This window comes from Emydura macquarii, unplaced genomic scaffold (assembly GCF_026122565.2).
Source record: "Emydura macquarii macquarii isolate MOO-44397 ecotype Brisbane River unplaced genomic scaffold, CSIRO-AGI_Emac_v2 contig_3450, whole genome shotgun sequence".
In the NCBI taxonomy this organism is placed as follows: domain Eukaryota; kingdom Metazoa; phylum Chordata; order Testudines; family Chelidae; genus Emydura; species Emydura macquarii.
This window is the reverse complement of record NW_027133587.1, coordinates 437,097-452,346: the sequence shown is the minus strand read 5'-3', so window position 1 is coordinate 452,346 and position 15,250 is coordinate 437,097. Positions and strand designations below refer to the sequence as shown.

The following is a 15,250-nucleotide window of genomic DNA, read 5'->3' as shown; positions in this document are numbered from 1 at the left end:
ATTTCTGTGCCCTGCCGGTGGCCCCCCCCCCCCCCCCCGAGTATTAATTTATTGGGGGCGTGCCTTGGCCTGGTTTTTTATAAATGGAAACAGACGCGGAAACTGTGGCCCCGTGACTGACAGGGGGTGGGGGGGAGGCTACGTGGTGGGGGCGTGTGGCATGTCTCACGGGCGGGGGGTGGCCAAGGCTCTGTCCTTGGGGGGGACGCATGTCACAATGAAACCCCCAGATGCTGACCCATGTTCTAGCTGTCACCTGCCCCCCAATGCCCCACAAGGCGCCCCCCGGCCAGATGGGCAGCTGGTGCCCCCCCCCGCCCGCTTTCCCCCGCTGGCTGCACAGCCTGAGACCTCCCCCAACCCACATGTCCGGCTCCCCTCCCAGACCTGGGTATGGAACCCAGGTGTCCTGGCTGCCCCCCCCCCCCCCCCCGCACAGACACCGCTAAGGCCCTGGTTAAAAAGACACATTTATGGGGGGGGGGGCAAAACCCCAATAACTTAACACGCTTTATACACACAGAGCATTCGCCCCCCCCCCCCGCCCGCCCCTGGATCCTCCAACCCCACGGCTGCCTGGCCCCCTCCCATGCCCCAGGGCACAGCCCCGCCCCTGCCCCACACAGGGGTCCTGGCGCCTGCTGCTCCTCAGCCCTACGGGGCGGGGGGGCCCTAGGGCACATGAGCAGCCCCCCCATTGCCTGGGGGAGGGGAGAGTGTGACCCCCGGGAGTGGTGTAACTGACCCCCCCCCAAGTTATAGCGGGGGAGGGACTGGGTGAATTCCCTGAGTGCGGGGGCTGGGGGACCCCGGGAAGTTGCAGGGGGGGGTCAGACCCCCCAGGAGCAGCGGCCTCCCCCCGGCTCTGGGGGGCGGGGCTAGGGGTCGACGAAGGAGACCATGATGTAGCGGGTGCCGCGGGTGGTGGGCAGCCCCTCGTGGAAGTGGGTCAGGCGCCCGGGGTGCATCAGGCTCCAGCCCTTCCGCGGTGCCTCCACCGCGCAGTCGTAGCGCAGGAACCGGCAGCCGCCGCCCTGGGGGAGACGGTCGTCAGCCGGGCACACCTCGCGCCCCCCCGGTGCCCCCTCCCCTGCCCGGCGCCCCTCGCAGACCCCCCGGCGCCCCCCACTCCCACCCCGCAGCCCTGCGCACCTCATAGTCCGTGCCCTTGCTGTTGAGGGCGATGTTGATGGTGAAGGTGGACGAGTCGTGGTGAGGTCTCAGGGCCGGCTGCTGCTCGGGTCGGTACCGGACCACGAAGTTCAGCAGGGCCCGGGCCTGCCGGGGGGAGGGGCCGTCAGCGTGTGGGGGGAGGGGCCGTCGGCACGTGGGGGAGGGGCAGACAATGTGTGGGGGAGGGGTGGGCACGTGGGTGGGGAGGCAGGCTGCCCGCCGTGCCAGGACGCAGCGAGGGGTAACAGCCCTACAGCCGCTACCAGCACCGGTCGGAGGATCCCTCCCCCCCAAAGCTGTATGGCCCAGTGCCGGGGGGGGGGGCTGTGGGCCCCCCAACACGGGGATGGAGAGGAGCCGCCCCCCTAAGGTCCCCACACCCGCAGCCCCCCACCCTGCCCCCCCGTGGGTCGCCCCCCCATCCCCACCCTGCCCCACCCCGTGGGGCGCCCCCCACCTTGGTGTAGTAGCCGGGGTAGAGCCGCTCGGCCACGGGCCCCACATAGTTGGCCAGGAAGCGCAGCCAGGCCCCCTCCAGCCCCAGCTGGGTCAGGTGCACGTCGTCGGTCGGGACGTTCTCGTAGCCGCCGGCCAGCCGGGCGTCCTGCGGGGCGGGGGGGAGGAGGGTCATCCGGGGGTGCCGGGCCCGGGGGGAGGGGCGGGGTAGGGGCCGGTGTGCCCCCCACTCACCTTGTGTGACCCGCCAGACCAGACCCCGAAATGCTCCACTTCCCCCACCAGCTCGTCGCAGGCGGCCTCCGTGAAGACGGGGAACCAGTAGACGTCGGGGCAGGGCTGCGGGGAGAGGGGTCAGAGCCTGGCTGCCACGGGGGCGAGGGGGCAGGGATGGTGGGGGGAGCTGGGGGAGTTCTGGGGGGGGTGAGGGGCTCGGCTCAGGCCCCACGGCGTTCCCACGGGTGGGGAGGCCGGGAGACGGGAGGAGCCAGCGCTGCGAGCAGTTCTAGTGGATGTGGAGGTTTGGGAGAGTTGTGGGGCGGGGAATGGGGGGGCTGGTGGGGGGCCGGGGGAGATGGGGGGCTGGTGGGGGGCCGGGGGTGATGTGGGGCTGGGGGGGGGGGGGCATGTTACCTGCTCAACCATCTCCTCGTCCAGCACCCGGGAGTAGTTCTCGTGGATGTATTTCTCCTCCCAGTCCTGTGGGGGGTCAAACACTGTGTGATAGACACCCCCCAGCTTCCCTCTCCGCCCTCTGACCCACATCTCTCAACTGCCCTGCCCCACATTTCCGCCCTCCCTCACCACCCCCTGCCCACAGCCCCCCCCAAAAGAGTTCCTGCACCCCACGGGCCAGCCCAGACCCCCCCCATACAGCAGGGTGGGATAGGAGGGGCGGTGCAGGGCAGCGAGGGGGCGGGGCCGGTCAGCGAGGGACAGGGCGTTGCTCACCAGGGGGTTCTCGGTGATCTGCCAGAGGTCGGGGTGCAGGCGGGACGTGTTGTACCCGGCTGTGGCCAGCAGGCGCCCGAATTCCTCCAGGTTCGTGATGTGCAGGAAAATTCCCTGCTGGAGAAACACCCGTCAGGGACCCCCCCAGGACCCTGCCCCCCCAGGCTGATTCCCTCCATCCAGAGCCCCCCAGGTGGGGAGGGGGGAACAAGGGATTGGGGGGGGTGGCCCGGTTTACTGGGGATCTGAGGGGGTGGGACACCAGGGGGGAATTTGAGGGGCCCTGGGGGCCCCCCCCATACCCTCTCGCGGACATTCTTGCAGAAGGCCATGTCTGGGTCGGTCTCCGCCAGGGTGAAGATGCTCCGGTCGTGCAGCTCTGAGCGCAGGGTCTTCCCGCGCACCAGGTAGACTTGGCTGATGTAGGGCACGTTCCACACCCCGCTGAGGGAGGGACGGACACATGGACGCGGGGTCAGCAGGGCTAGGAGAACAGGGACCTTTTCCCCCCGCCCCAGCCCAGCAAGTGGGGCAGAGCCTCTGCAGTGAGGGTGGGGCCTATCTGCAGGGGTGGGGTGCTTGAGATGATGGCCGGTGGGGGAGGCCCAGGACCCTCTTCCACTGAAGGGGGGATGCTGATCCAGATGGGTGGGGTTTAGCAAAATGGGAAAAGGGGGGGCGGAGATTTGGTTGGGGGCAGGTCTATTCATAGGGATGGGCCCCTCCCCTGCGAAGGGGGGGGCAGAGCTCCAGTTGGAGGGGTGGGTCTAGGCCCCTCCCCCGGGAAGGGGGCGGAGCTCCAATCGGGGGTGGGGTGGGGCTGACTCACACACGCTTGCCCTGCACCAGCTCCACATAGTCCTCGGCCCGGGCGTAGTAGCCCTCGGGGCTCAGGGCCCCCCAGAAATTCGACCACAGCTTGCCTGGGCGTGATACCATCGGGGCGATGATCTTCCTGCAACAGGGTGGAGTCAGAAAGGGGCGGGGCTAAGCAAGGGGGTGGGACCCGGTGGGAGGGAGGCCCCAGCGGGGCGGGGTCTCACCGGTTCTGGCCAATCAGGGCACGCAGAGTCCGCGGGTTGGTCAGGGCGACGTCCGTGTCCAGGCTCAGGTAATAGTCGCACGCGGGATCCTGCCGGCAGATATCCCTGGGGGACACGGGGGAGGTCATACAAGCACCGTGAACCTGCCTCCCCCCCGGGGCAGCCCCACGTCGGCCCCCCCACCTCTCCTCCATACCCATCTCCAGCCCCCCCACCCCGCCCTCCTGCTTTGTGACTCCCCACGTGCCTCCTGCCCCCCCACAGCTCCGCCCACCCCTCTCGTAGCTCCACCCCAACTCCCAGGTTCCCCCACTCCCTCTCACTTGGCCCAAGCCCCCCCACCCCCGTTCCCTGCCCCCCGCCCCTCTTTCTCTCCCATGGCCCCACTCCCCACTCCCATTGGTCCACTCCCCCATGCTTTGTCACTCCCATGGGCCTCATTCCCACAGCCCCCACCCCCTCACCTCTCCCCCACTCCCTCTCACTTGGCCCCGTCCCCATTGCCCTTGGCCCCGCCCCCTCACATGGCCATGTCCCGGGCCTCCCCCTGGCTCAGCTCCTCCTCCGGCCCCACCAGCTTGAGGCTGGCGAAGGCCCCGCGCAGCCGCTCCCAGGATTCCTGCACGTGGCGCTCGTGGAAAACCTCCTGGTGGGGGAGAGAGGGCGTCAGCTGGGTGTGCTGGGAGGGGCCCCCCCAGGCAAGATGGGAGGCCCTGATGGAGGAGGGGGGGACTGTGGGGTCACCAGGTGATGAGGCATCTGGGGATGGTACGGGGTCCCCATGGGGGGGTGTCAGCACTGGGGGGGTGCCCAGCAGATATGGGAGTCCCTGGGGGGCTGGGGGATCTGGGGATCCTGAGGGTTCCTGGGGGTGGGATCTGGGGGTGCCCGGAGGATCTGGGGGGCTGGGTTGTCCCGGGGGAGAAGGGACCCTGGCAGTCTTCGGGGGGGCGCGTGGGGAGACTCACGCGGTTGTGGATGAAGAGGTGCAGGCGGCTGTAGGGATAGTCCCAGCCCAGCAGGCGCTGCAGGAACTGGGGCAGGAAGGGGGTGGGCTGCTCGATGAAGACACCCACCAGCACCTGGGGCAGCTCCTCCTCCTGGGGAGAGACGGGGGGGGGGGGGTCAGACACCCCCAGATCAAACCCTCAGTTGCCCCCAACCCAGACATGCCCAGCATCCAGAATGGTGCCCCCGCCTGGGGAGACATGAGGGTCATCCCCAAACCCACCCCTGCCCACCACAGGCACCCCCAAACTCAGGAGCCCCAAACCCACCCCCAGACACCCCCAATCTCAGAACAACCCAAACCCACCCCGATCCCTCCATTTCAGACACCCCCAAACCTGCCCCAGATCTCAGGACCCCCAAATCCACTCCCAGGTATGCCCAAACCCATCCCCCCAGACACCCTCAAATTCAGGACACCCAAACCCGCCCCCACCCCTCCATTCCAGACACCCCCAATCTCAGGACCCCCCAAATCCACTCCCAGGCACCCCCAAATTCACCCCCAGACACTCCCCAAACTCAGGACCCCCCAAACCTACCCCCTCCTATTCCAGACACCCCCAACCCTCCTCCAGACACCCCATAATTCAGGACCCCCCCAAATCCACCCCCCCAGAAACCCCCAAACTCAGGACACCCCCAAAACTGAGGATGCCCCAAACCCATCCCCAGACTCTCCCCCCATTCCAGACAGCCCCAACCCCCCCCCCCACGCTCTCCACAATCCTGATGCCCCAAAGTGTCTCGCGTGGGCCCCCCCCACACACCTCAGAGCCCCTCCACCCCCCCAACTCACCGGGGTCCCCGCCAGGTCGAGCAGGCCCTGACCGCAGCCCCCGCAGCCCCCCTCGTAGGTCCAGGCATTGGGGATGTAGTTCCCCAGGTAATTCAGCTGCAGCTGGGGGGGGGGGAAATGGGGTGAGAGATGGCCCCCCCTTCCCACAAAAGCCTGCCCCCCATCTGCTCCCCGACCTATGCCCCCCAGAATCCCCGCCCCGGCAGACCTCCCCTCCCTGCCCCCTCCACACATCTGCCCAGGGATGGGCGGGGGCAGGTCTCTGTGTTTCGGGGGCCCCCCCAAGTAATGGCAACCTGAGAGATGGGGAAGGAAGTCAGAAGGGGGGAAGGAGACTCTTGGGGGGGAACAGGGGAATAGGGGGGCTCTTGGGGGTACTGGGGGGGGAAGGGGGCTGTCGAGGTTCCCTGGGGAGAGCTGCCTGAGATACCTGGGGGAGGGGGACTGCGGGAGATGCCTGGGGGAGGGGGGTTGCAGGGGGTACCTTGGTGGGCCCGTTGCCGTGGATCACCACCGGGAGGGTGTCATATGCCACGTTCCGGGCCCGGGCCCGGTTCTGCTCGAATTTCAGCACCACCTCGTCTGAGAGAGAGAGAGACGGGGATAGAGACCTGCAACCCTCCCCTCCCCCAGCTGCTCTAACTACTAGACACCCCACTCCCCTTCCCCCTGCCCTGTGTAGGGAGAGAACCCAGGAGTCCTGGCTCCCCACCCCCTGCTCTACCCAGTAGCCCCTCCCCCCCACGGCTGGGAGAGAACCCAGGAGTCCTGGCCTCCGAGCTGCGGGTTGCCCCCGTCTCTCACCAATGGCCCCGTTGAGGTTCTGGAAGATTTTGGACTTGTGGTCCAGCGCCAGCCCAAACTTCTCCTGCAGGAGGGGAAACGGGGGTGGGGGTTTAGAGCGGGGAGGGGCCGGTGCCCTCAGATTGCCCCCCATCACCCCCCCACTGTGCCACCCTTCCCCCTGGCACCCACCCCGTGCCCACTGTGAGCCCTTCCCTCCCTCTGCTCCCCCCAGCACCCAAAACCCCTTCCCTGCCCCCAATCCACCCCCCCACAGCTATTCCCCCACCTCCTCACCGCTCCCCCATTCCCCCACAGGGAGACACCCCCCCAGGGAAGAAATCCAAAAATCTGGCAGGAGCTGAAATGATCTAAAGCTGGGGGGAGGGGGATTGAACCAAAACCTTTTCCCAATTTCCTCCAGTTTCCAGCCCAAACCTGGCATGTCCCAGAACCAGATCTGGACTGGCTACAGTGCTCATTTATCCCCCGCACCACCCCCATGCATCCGACAACCGACCCTTTCCTACCCTGCCCCACCGTGCTGAGGTCCCCTTGGCTAAGATCTGTCGCACACAGACCCCAGCCCAACTCTCCCAGCCCTACAATATTTTCACTTCCCGGCAGGCTGGGCAGCTGTGTCTGTTCAGTGTCTCGGCGCCTGGCCGGCTCACTTGTTGCACCCCCGCATGTATCGCAACTTGCGCGTCGGGCCGGCCATGAGATTCTTCCCCACCGTCGGACCAGGACTTCGGGCCCGTCCTCCCATCCAGCGCCGGGTTCTACGATGTCCTGTAGCTGCCGTCGGGGTTGATCCGTAACTTGAAAGAGGGCAGGTTGGACCTTCCTGTGGCAGGATGTGCTCAGTTGTCCCCAGTGCGCTCGCAGCGTTCTCCCGTTCACGTCTCCGCTGCTGTTCTCTTTTGTTCGGAGTGGCTTCAATTCTGCCGCGGTCGGTTGCCGCCCGTTGTCCGGCGCGCGTCGTTCTGGAACAGCCCAAAACTCAGGAACCCGCAAAATCCTGTCGCATTCTTCCTTGTTTCTCCCCAGACCCAGCCTGGCTGCTGCACTGCAGCTGGGATGGGCGTTGGTCTTCCACCCTTTGACCGCACACACTCGAGTGGAAGTCGATTCTGTGGTGAACAGGCCTGTTCGGGGTGACTCAGGGCTGTGTCCAGCAGGACGGGGATGGCCGGGGATCGTAAACCCTTCCGAGATGGCTGGGATGACAAGCTTGTCTCTCTTCACAACAGGGGCAGGGCCAATAAAAGATGTTCTCCAATTTCTTCAGGCAGGCTGCAAGCCGTCACACGTGACAGATCCCACAAACACTGGCTCTCGATTGCCTGTGGAATGACTCCACTCCCCATTTTCGTGCAGCTGACAACTGCAAAATGGCCATATTTGGTGCAATTAGCACACCTTGCACCTCTGGCAGGACATGGGCCATCGCATGGGATATCGCACACTGGGAACGCCAGTTGGGATTTGTCCCTTGAAGCCTGGCTGTTCTCCCCCCGTGCCCCAGGGGTTTTACAGTCCCAGCTTTTAACCGCACACATGCGTTTACAGCTTTGAAGCCCATTTCAGGTTGTTCAAGCTGCTCCTGCCTTTTGTTCTGTAGTTTGGCTACTTCGGACCCTTTCGCTCTCTGTCCAGCTGCGGTTAAATCTCTCTTTGACGGGAGCTGCTGGGAAAGGGTTTTATCTATTAAGCCAGCCCGTCTCAGATCTCTGCACCTTCTGCAGTCCCCAAATCACCGTTTTCAGCCAGTATCCTCAGACCTTTTATAAAACATTCAACGTTTGCCCCTGGTTCTTCAATTCTCTGGTGGAAAAACAGGATTCCATAACCCCGGTTCTCCGAGGTATGAACACAGCCAGGTCCCTTTCCTAGTTACCTTGTGACCGTCTGTCGAGAAGTCAAAGGATTTACCTAAATGCTGTGCTAGCTTCCCCAATGCCTAAATTAAAGCCGATACCTGGATAGCTCCAGTATCTTTGTGCAGCTTATTTGCAAGGTAAAATCTTATAAAATACGGCTCCCGTCCATTGGGAAGGTCTGTCGAAGCTGAAGGCCTCTGGAACACTGGAGATTGGCACAGTGATGAGACCCGGCAACCGTTGTTGCTTTTTTCCTCCCACTTGCGACCTTGGTTGTTTTTTCTTTGTTGACTTCTGATGCCATGTCAGGGTCTTCTGCACCAGATCCAGCCAGGCTGCATGGCTTGCTTTTACCCACCAGGAGTGTTCCTCTTAAAATCCTTTAATGCTCTGCCGGGCCTGGCTCAGGTTTGCATGACGCTGGTATTTGCACACCTCACAGCTGAGCCGTACACCAGAGCTTAGCATCCCAGGACAAAACTTTCCCCAAAGTTTTGGCCCAATCTTCCCCCAGAGGTCTGGTCATTTTGAGCCCCAGGATATTGGTGGGGTTTGGACAATTTTTTCCCCAATTCCCCCAAACTTTTGCCCAATTTTCCCTGGTTTTCAGCCTTTTTGGCCCAAGTGGGTCCTTTGTTTCCAGTCGCAAGGGAATGTTTCCCACTCACGAGATGGCCGAAAAGGAAATGTTTGGGTCAATTTCCCCCCCGACCCACCAGAAAAACAGAGCACTGACACCAAAAGGCAACGGAGGAACCGGGGTGCCACAGGGCTTGTTTGGAGTCAAAGCTGACAGGATGGGGGGCAAAGGAGGGGCCGGGGCACTGCCCCCCCCGACTCACCCGCAGGCCGGGGTCCAGGAAGATGCGGGTGTAGAACAGCTGGTCATCGTCATCGTCTTTGTATTTCCAGAGCTGGACCAGGCGGTGGACAGCCGGGGCGAAGCCGATGAAACCTGAAGGACAGCGACGATGTCACATATCTCGCCCACCTACCCGCCTCTGAGACAGTGCCATTCCGGGGTACCTCACCACCTTCCCTCCCTGCCAGGTGCCTGGGCCCTGCCTCCCCTGCCCCAGGAATTCCTATGCACGTCACTGGGCGCCGGCTCCCCATGCCTCCCTCCCATCCCCCTCCCCCTGCCCCCACCTCCCTGCCCCCCACCGCTCTCCCACTCACCTCCAGAGTTGAGGAATCGCTTGCCACTGCTGACTGGGGGGTACCGCTCGGCCAGGCCCCACTCGGGCCAGCAGAAGCCCTCGGCCGAGAACACGATCCGGCTGCCAAATGCCATGAACTTCTGCAGCAGCTCCACGGGGCCGCTGGCCAGCAGCACGTCGTAACTAGGGGGTGAGGAGAGGCGCACCAGGGAATGGACTGGACCACAGCCCCTGCTGCATCCACCCCAGAGCCACCTTTGCACCTGTGAACCCTCCACTGCACCCCCAGAGTCCCCTAGGACTCCCCATTGTGCCCCAGAGCCCCCCACTGCACCCCGACATGCCTGCACCCTACACCAAGTGGGGGGGAGGAGGAACCACAGCCTGTCTGCCGGTGAAGACATGGCCCGGCTGGCGCTGATCTGAGGGTTCTGCAACCCTGGGGGCAAGCGGCCAGGGCGGGGCTGAAGCTGGGGGTATCTGCAGAGCCTGGCCCTGGTCACGCTCCTGGCTGGATAAGCTACGCGCACACCCAAGGACCGGAAAGCTGCAGGGGGGTCCCCTCCTTGGGAAGCAGCCGGTCTGGGAATACTAGAATACCAAGGTGTCCCAGAAAGTGTCACCCCCCAGTGCACCCCCAAAGTGGCCGGCACTGGATAGGATGGGCAGGCTCCCCCCCGATGCATCCCAGGGCTCAGCAGCTCAGAGAGGGGGATCCCCATGTCCGGGGCAGAGGGACGCCTGCCCCACCTGTCGACAAACATGACAACGAGATCCTCGCGTGCCGCATGCTTTGCCATCTCCTCCTTCAGCCAGCGAACCTTCTGCCCGCCCCCGACTGTGCGGGCCACGTCCCCCCCACGCCACTCCTCGCCCAGGCCCAGGGTCTGCAGGGAAAGGGGGGCATGAGAGAAAGAAATCCTAGCCACTCCCCCCCAGCCCTGGCCAGTGCCTGCCGGTGCTACGATGCGGCCAGCGCTGGGGTGGGGCATGGGAGCTGGTTATACAGGGATCCCCTGGCCCGGTGCCGAGATGCAGCCACCTCTGGGGTGGGGCGTGGGTCTGTCTCACCTGGACAGTGTAGTTGAAGTAGCGGACCGTGCGCAGGAACCGCTCATATCCCTCCGTCTCCTCCGTGGCAGCCGTGATCACCAGCAGATTGTCTGTGGGGCAGAAAGCTGTGGGGTTCATGTTAGTGCCCCCACCCCAGAGACTCATCCTGGCCACCCTGGCCTTCTCAGCCCCTAGGGGGCCGCTCCCTCCTCGTAGCTGTGGTAGGGCTGTTATCCCCACAGACTAGCTCTGCCATAGAGAGGCGGCCCTGTGAGGCGAAGATAAGGGTGGGGGGCACATGGGACCCCAGTAGCTGCCCTGGGAGCCAGGACTCCTGGGTTCTCTCCCCGGCTCAGGGAGGCGAGTGGGGTCTAGTGGTTATAGGAGGGACTGGGGGCCAGGACTCCTGGGTTCTCTCCCAGCTCTGGAGAAGCGGCGCCTGTTGTTAAGGAGGTGCCCTATGCCACACCCGCGTTCCTGGCACGCTGCACCTGGTGGAGAGAGACAGAGGTGCTTCTCCTCTCCATCGGGGCAGGGGCGGGCAGGGCCTTGTCTGTGCTGCACCCATGCCAGCCCCGGCGAGCCCACAAGGGGAAGAACCCAGGAGTCCGGGCTGCCCTGGGGGACTCTGGCCCATGGGAGGCGCAGGCAGCACCTGCCAGGAGGGAGGCTGGGACGCTGGAGAATCCCCCTCTGGGGGCAGCCCTGCGGGGACTCAAATACACGTCACCCACTCAGATGTTGGCGCCCTGCCAGGGCTTTCGATCCCGCTGCCCCCCTTCCTCTGTCCCACTCGCCACAGCTGGCCCCTGTCCCCTGCAACCCAGATCAGGCCCCCAACAGACAATGCACAGACAGAGGGTGAGACAGTCCCTGCCCCATGGAGATCACAGCCTCACCAGTCAAAGGGGTCAGGGGAAACTGAGGCACCCTAGGGGGAGGGGCTTTCGTGATGGCTGCACAGTAGAGAAGTGGAGGGCAGCGTGGCCCAGTGAGTGGGGTCTTGGCCTGGGAATACGGACTCCTGGGTTCTAGTCCTGGGTCTGCCACCACCTGCTGGATGATGTCGCCTCAGGCCCTTTCTCGCACGCTGCCTCAGTTTCCCCCCTCACCCGTTGCCTGTTGGGGTTGTGAGCTGCACGGGACAGGGGCTGGCTCACAGCATGCGTGTGAACCACCTGGCACGAGAGGGGTCCCAATCTGGGTTGGGGTGGCAGGCAGGGGGAGCCCACGTGGCTCCTGGCACCAGGGGGGCCCCGCTCTCCGGCAGGGGATGGAGCCGTTACTGTGCTATGCGTGAACAACAGCGACACGTTCACACCCAGGGCCTGGGCCAGGCAGGTAATGAGAAGCAGACGCAGGCCCACCCCGTGCCAGGCTGGTGTCTGGGCTCGGGACAGAGATGGGGACCCTGTTCCCCCATCAATGCTGCGGGGGGGGGAGGGGAGGTGAAATCCCTACCCCCTGCTGGTCCCAAGCGCCTGGGCTGGCACAGTTGCACTGATCAGGAGACAGGGGACCTCCCACTCTGCAGCACAGGATTCTGGGAAAAGGCTGCCAAAAAGAAACAGTGGAGGGGCTGAGATCCAGGATGCCTGGGTTCTATTCCCAGCTCTCTCACTGATCCGCTTTGTAACCTTGGCCACGCCACGGCCCCTGTCTGGTGCCAGTGGCCACCCAGCCATTGTTCGCGCCCAGCCAGCCCCGGAGGTATAATTACTGCCGGCAAAACAAGCTGCTGTGGCCCGTGGTTGGAAGGGGGGTGGCTGGGGGCCAGGACTCCTGGGTTCTCTCCCAGCTCTGGAGAAGCAGGGCCTGGGGTTAAGGAGGTGCCCTATGCCACGCCCGTGTTCCTGGCACACTGCACCTGGTGGAGAGAGACAGAGGTGCTTCTCCCCCCCACTGGGGCAGGGGTGGGCAGGGCCATGTCTGTGCTGCCCCCCCCCACTCCAGCAGGGGGCGCCCCGAGCCCACAAGGGGAAGAACCCAGGAGTCCGGGCTGCTCTAGGGGGCTCTGGCCCATGGGAGGCGCTGGCAGCACCTTCTGGCAGATAGGCTGGGACGCTGGAGAATCCCCCTTCGGGGGCATCCCTGTGGGGACTCAGACACACGTCATCCACTCAGACATAGTCGCCCAGCAAGGCCTCCCCACCCCTGCCGGCGTTTTCAATCCCGATGCCCCTCCCTCTGCCCCACTCGCCACGGCTGGTCCCTGCCCCCGCGACCCAGATCAGGCCCCCAACATGCCAGACAATGCACAAACAGAGGGCGAGACGGTCCCTGCCCCCTGAAGATCACAGCCTCACCAGCCAAAGGGGTCAGGGGAAACTGAGGCACCCTAGGGGGAGGGGCTTTCATGATGGCTGCACAGTAGAGCAGGGGAGGGCAGCGTGGCCCAGTGGGTGGGGTCCTGGCCTGGGTACCCGGACTCCTGGGTTCTAGTCCTGGGTCTGCCACTGTGACATCGACCCAGGCCTTTCTCGCATGCTGCCTCAGTTTCCCTCCTTGCCTGTTGGGGTTGTGAGCTGCACGGGACAGGGGCTGGCTCACAGCGTGCGTGTGATCAACCTGGCATGAGAGGGGCCCCAATCGGGTTGGAGGTCAGACGGGGGGAGCCCACGTGGCTCCTGGCACCAGGGGGGCCCCGCTCTCCGGCAGGGGATGGAGCCGTTACTGTGCTACGCGTGAACAACAGCAACACGTTCACACCCAGGGCCCGGGCCAGGCAGTTAATGAGAAGCAGACGCAGGCCCACCCTGTGCCAGGCTGGTGTCTGGGCTCGGGACAGAGAGGCGGCCCCTGTTCCCCCATGGATGCTGGGAGGGGGGAAATCCCCACCCTTTGCCGGTCCCAAGCGCCAGGGCTGGCACAGTGGCGCTGATCAGAAGGCCGGGGGTTCCCCATGCCGAGATGGGGACCCCTCGATTCCCCCCCCCCCCCCCCCCCCCCCCCCCCCCCCCGGGATTCTCAGAAAGGGTGGCAGGGGCCGGGGGTCTGACCCTAGCCAGGACAGCACCCCGACCCTGCCCCCCAAGGGAGCCTGGACTCCTGGGTTCTACCTCAGCTCTGGGAGGGGAGTGGGGTCTAGTGGTTAGAGCATTGGGGAGCCAGAAGCCGGCACACCTGGGTTCTTTCCCTGGCTGGGGGAGGAGCGTGGGGGCCGGGAGCCAAGAAAGCCCCTGGGCCTCCGGAGGGGTCACTGTGTTCAGACTAGCCAGCTCCTCCAGGGCCCCTGGGTGCCATGGGTTGAGTCCCCCTCTGCCAACGGCTCTGCCTGTGGGCGCGTGTTGCTGCCAGGGATGTGAGCCCTTGGCCTCAGTATGCCACGGGACCCCCTCTGTCCCCCGATTCTCTCTGCTTCTCCCCTGGCCACCACAGGCCCCCCGACCCCCACAGGCTCTCTGGGGAGCCGGCGTCCAAATCCCGTGGGCCTCCCTATGCGCCTCACTCTCTGCCCCCTGCTTCGGGGTATGCCCCCACTTGCCAGCTCCCGCTTCAGCCCTGCAGGCTAGTGCGTCTATTGCCCCCCATCCCATCTCCTGTCCCACGCACCCCCTGCGCCAGCACCCACGTGCGCCCCCTCACCGTGCACCTCTCCCCATCTTGCTCGTGCCCCCCAGCATAGATCCCCGCATTGCCTCTTCTGTACATCTCCTCCCTGTGCCCACTCCCCAATCTGTGCATCCCCTGCCCCCGATCTGCCCCATGCCCCCTCCCCATGTCCACTGCGCCCCGATCTGCCCCATGCACCCCTCCCCGTGTCCACTGCGCCCCGATCTGCCCCATGCACCCCTCCCCGTGTCCACTGCACCCCCAATCTGCCCCATGCCCCCTCCCCATGTTCCCTGCGCCCCAACCCCCCCATGTGCCCCTCCCCGTGTCCCCTGCCCCGATCTCCCCCATGCGCCCCTCCCCATCCGTCCTGCGCCCCAATCTCCCTCATGCGCCCCTCCCCATGGCCCCTGCCCCCAATTTGCCCCGTGCACCTCCTTCCCATGTTCCCTGCACCCCAATCTCCCCCGTGCGCCCCTTCCAGTGTCCCCTATGCCCCGATCTTCCCCGTGCGTCCTGCCCCCCGATCTCCCCCATGCACCCCTCCCCGTGCGTCCTGCCCCCCGATCTCCCCCATGCGCCCCTCCCCATCCGTCCTGCGTCCCGATCTCCCCCGTGCACCCCTCTCCATGACCCCTGCCCCCAATCTGCCCTGTGCACCCCCTTCCCGTGTCCTCTGTTCCCCGATCTCCCCCGTGCGCCCCTCCCCGTGCGTCCTGCCCCCCGATCTCCCCCGTGTGTCCCTACCCGTGTCCTCTGTGCCCCGATCTGCCCCGGGCGCCCCCACGCGCTCACCCGCGTTCACCGCGCCCTGCTCTCCGCTGGCGGCGGCGCCGAGCACCAGGGCGGCCAGGAAGGCGGCGGCGGCGGCTCGCCTCCCCTCCATGGCGCAGCGACCGGGCGGGGACCGGGCAGGCTCTAAGCGGCGGCAGCTCTCGCGATCCGATCCTAGCGCCCCGGCTCCTCCCAGCCCCTCCCCAACCCCCGCCCCCCTCCGGGATCTGAGGCCCCCTTCCCATATCCGAGGGGGGACGGCACCCACAGCCCCGTCCCTCCCCCCCACGTGGGGGGACACCCCAAAAGCGGACCCTACCCTCAGCCAATCAGCCCCCGCGCCCCCCACCCCGCCGGCCAATCAGCCCCCGCGCCCCCCTACCCGCCGGCCAATCACCGGCCTGGAAAGTTCCCCACCGAGAAAACGCTAGAAAAGTTAGGAAAGAAAAAGGGAAGTTTTTGTTTCCTGCTGCCACGTTGCCAAAATGGGGTGGGGGGGGGGCTGTGAGGGATGGGGAGCCGAGGAGGGTAGTGAGGGAGGGGAGCGCTTGGAGGGGGTGGGATCAAGAGGCGCTTGGGGAAGTGGGGGGCTGGGAGAGGGGGATGTGGAGAAGA

General features: G+C 65.4%; 1 protein-coding gene across 5 annotated transcripts; it reads right to left on the bottom strand.

The window, feature by feature from the left end:
• Nucleotides 1–532: 532 nt before the first annotated feature.
• PLOD3 (procollagen-lysine,2-oxoglutarate 5-dioxygenase 3) lies at nucleotides 533–14,759 on the bottom strand. 5 transcript variants are annotated; one of them, XM_067534498.1, is made up of 19 exons: nucleotides 14,657–14,759; nucleotides 10,328–10,419; nucleotides 10,007–10,143; nucleotides 9,276–9,439; nucleotides 8,939–9,051; nucleotides 6,235–6,298; nucleotides 5,915–6,012; nucleotides 5,431–5,532; nucleotides 4,592–4,723; nucleotides 4,148–4,269; nucleotides 3,624–3,728; nucleotides 3,410–3,535; nucleotides 2,883–3,024; nucleotides 2,581–2,697; nucleotides 2,263–2,328; nucleotides 1,864–1,968; nucleotides 1,631–1,777; nucleotides 1,153–1,278; nucleotides 533–1,034 (listed from the first exon to the last, which is right to left on the bottom strand). In XM_067534498.1, exons 1-19 carry the CDS (start codon nucleotides 14,745–14,747, stop codon nucleotides 879–881), a joined length of 2,205 nt encoding a protein of 734 aa, XP_067390599.1. In that variant the 5' UTR covers nucleotides 14,748–14,759; the 3' UTR covers nucleotides 533–878. The 5 variants fall into 5 exon arrangements, with proteins under 5 accessions (XP_067390599.1, XP_067390600.1, XP_067390603.1 ...); XM_067534499.1 differs by having other exon boundaries at nucleotides 2,581–2,694; XM_067534502.1 differs by having other exon boundaries at nucleotides 14,609–14,713.
• Between the last annotated feature and the right edge of the window lie 491 nt (nucleotides 14,760–15,250).

What these genes read in the sequence shown, in the direction of transcription:
- PLOD3 (XM_067534498.1), bottom strand. Translation starts at nt 14,747, where the DNA reads ATGGAGGGGAGGCGAGCCGCCGCCGCCGCCTTCCTGGCCGCCCTGGTG. An exon ending in TCCTGGACCCCGGCCTGCGG is followed by an intron (nt 6,299 to 8,938) that starts GTGAGTCGGGGG and finishes CCCCTCCTGCAG; the next exon opens with GAGAAGTTTGGGCTGGCGCT. An exon ending in CTGGTGCAGGGCAAGCGTGT is followed by an intron (nt 3,025 to 3,409) that starts GTGAGTCAGCCC and finishes TCCCTCCCTCAG; the next exon opens with CGGGGTGTGGAACGTGCCCT.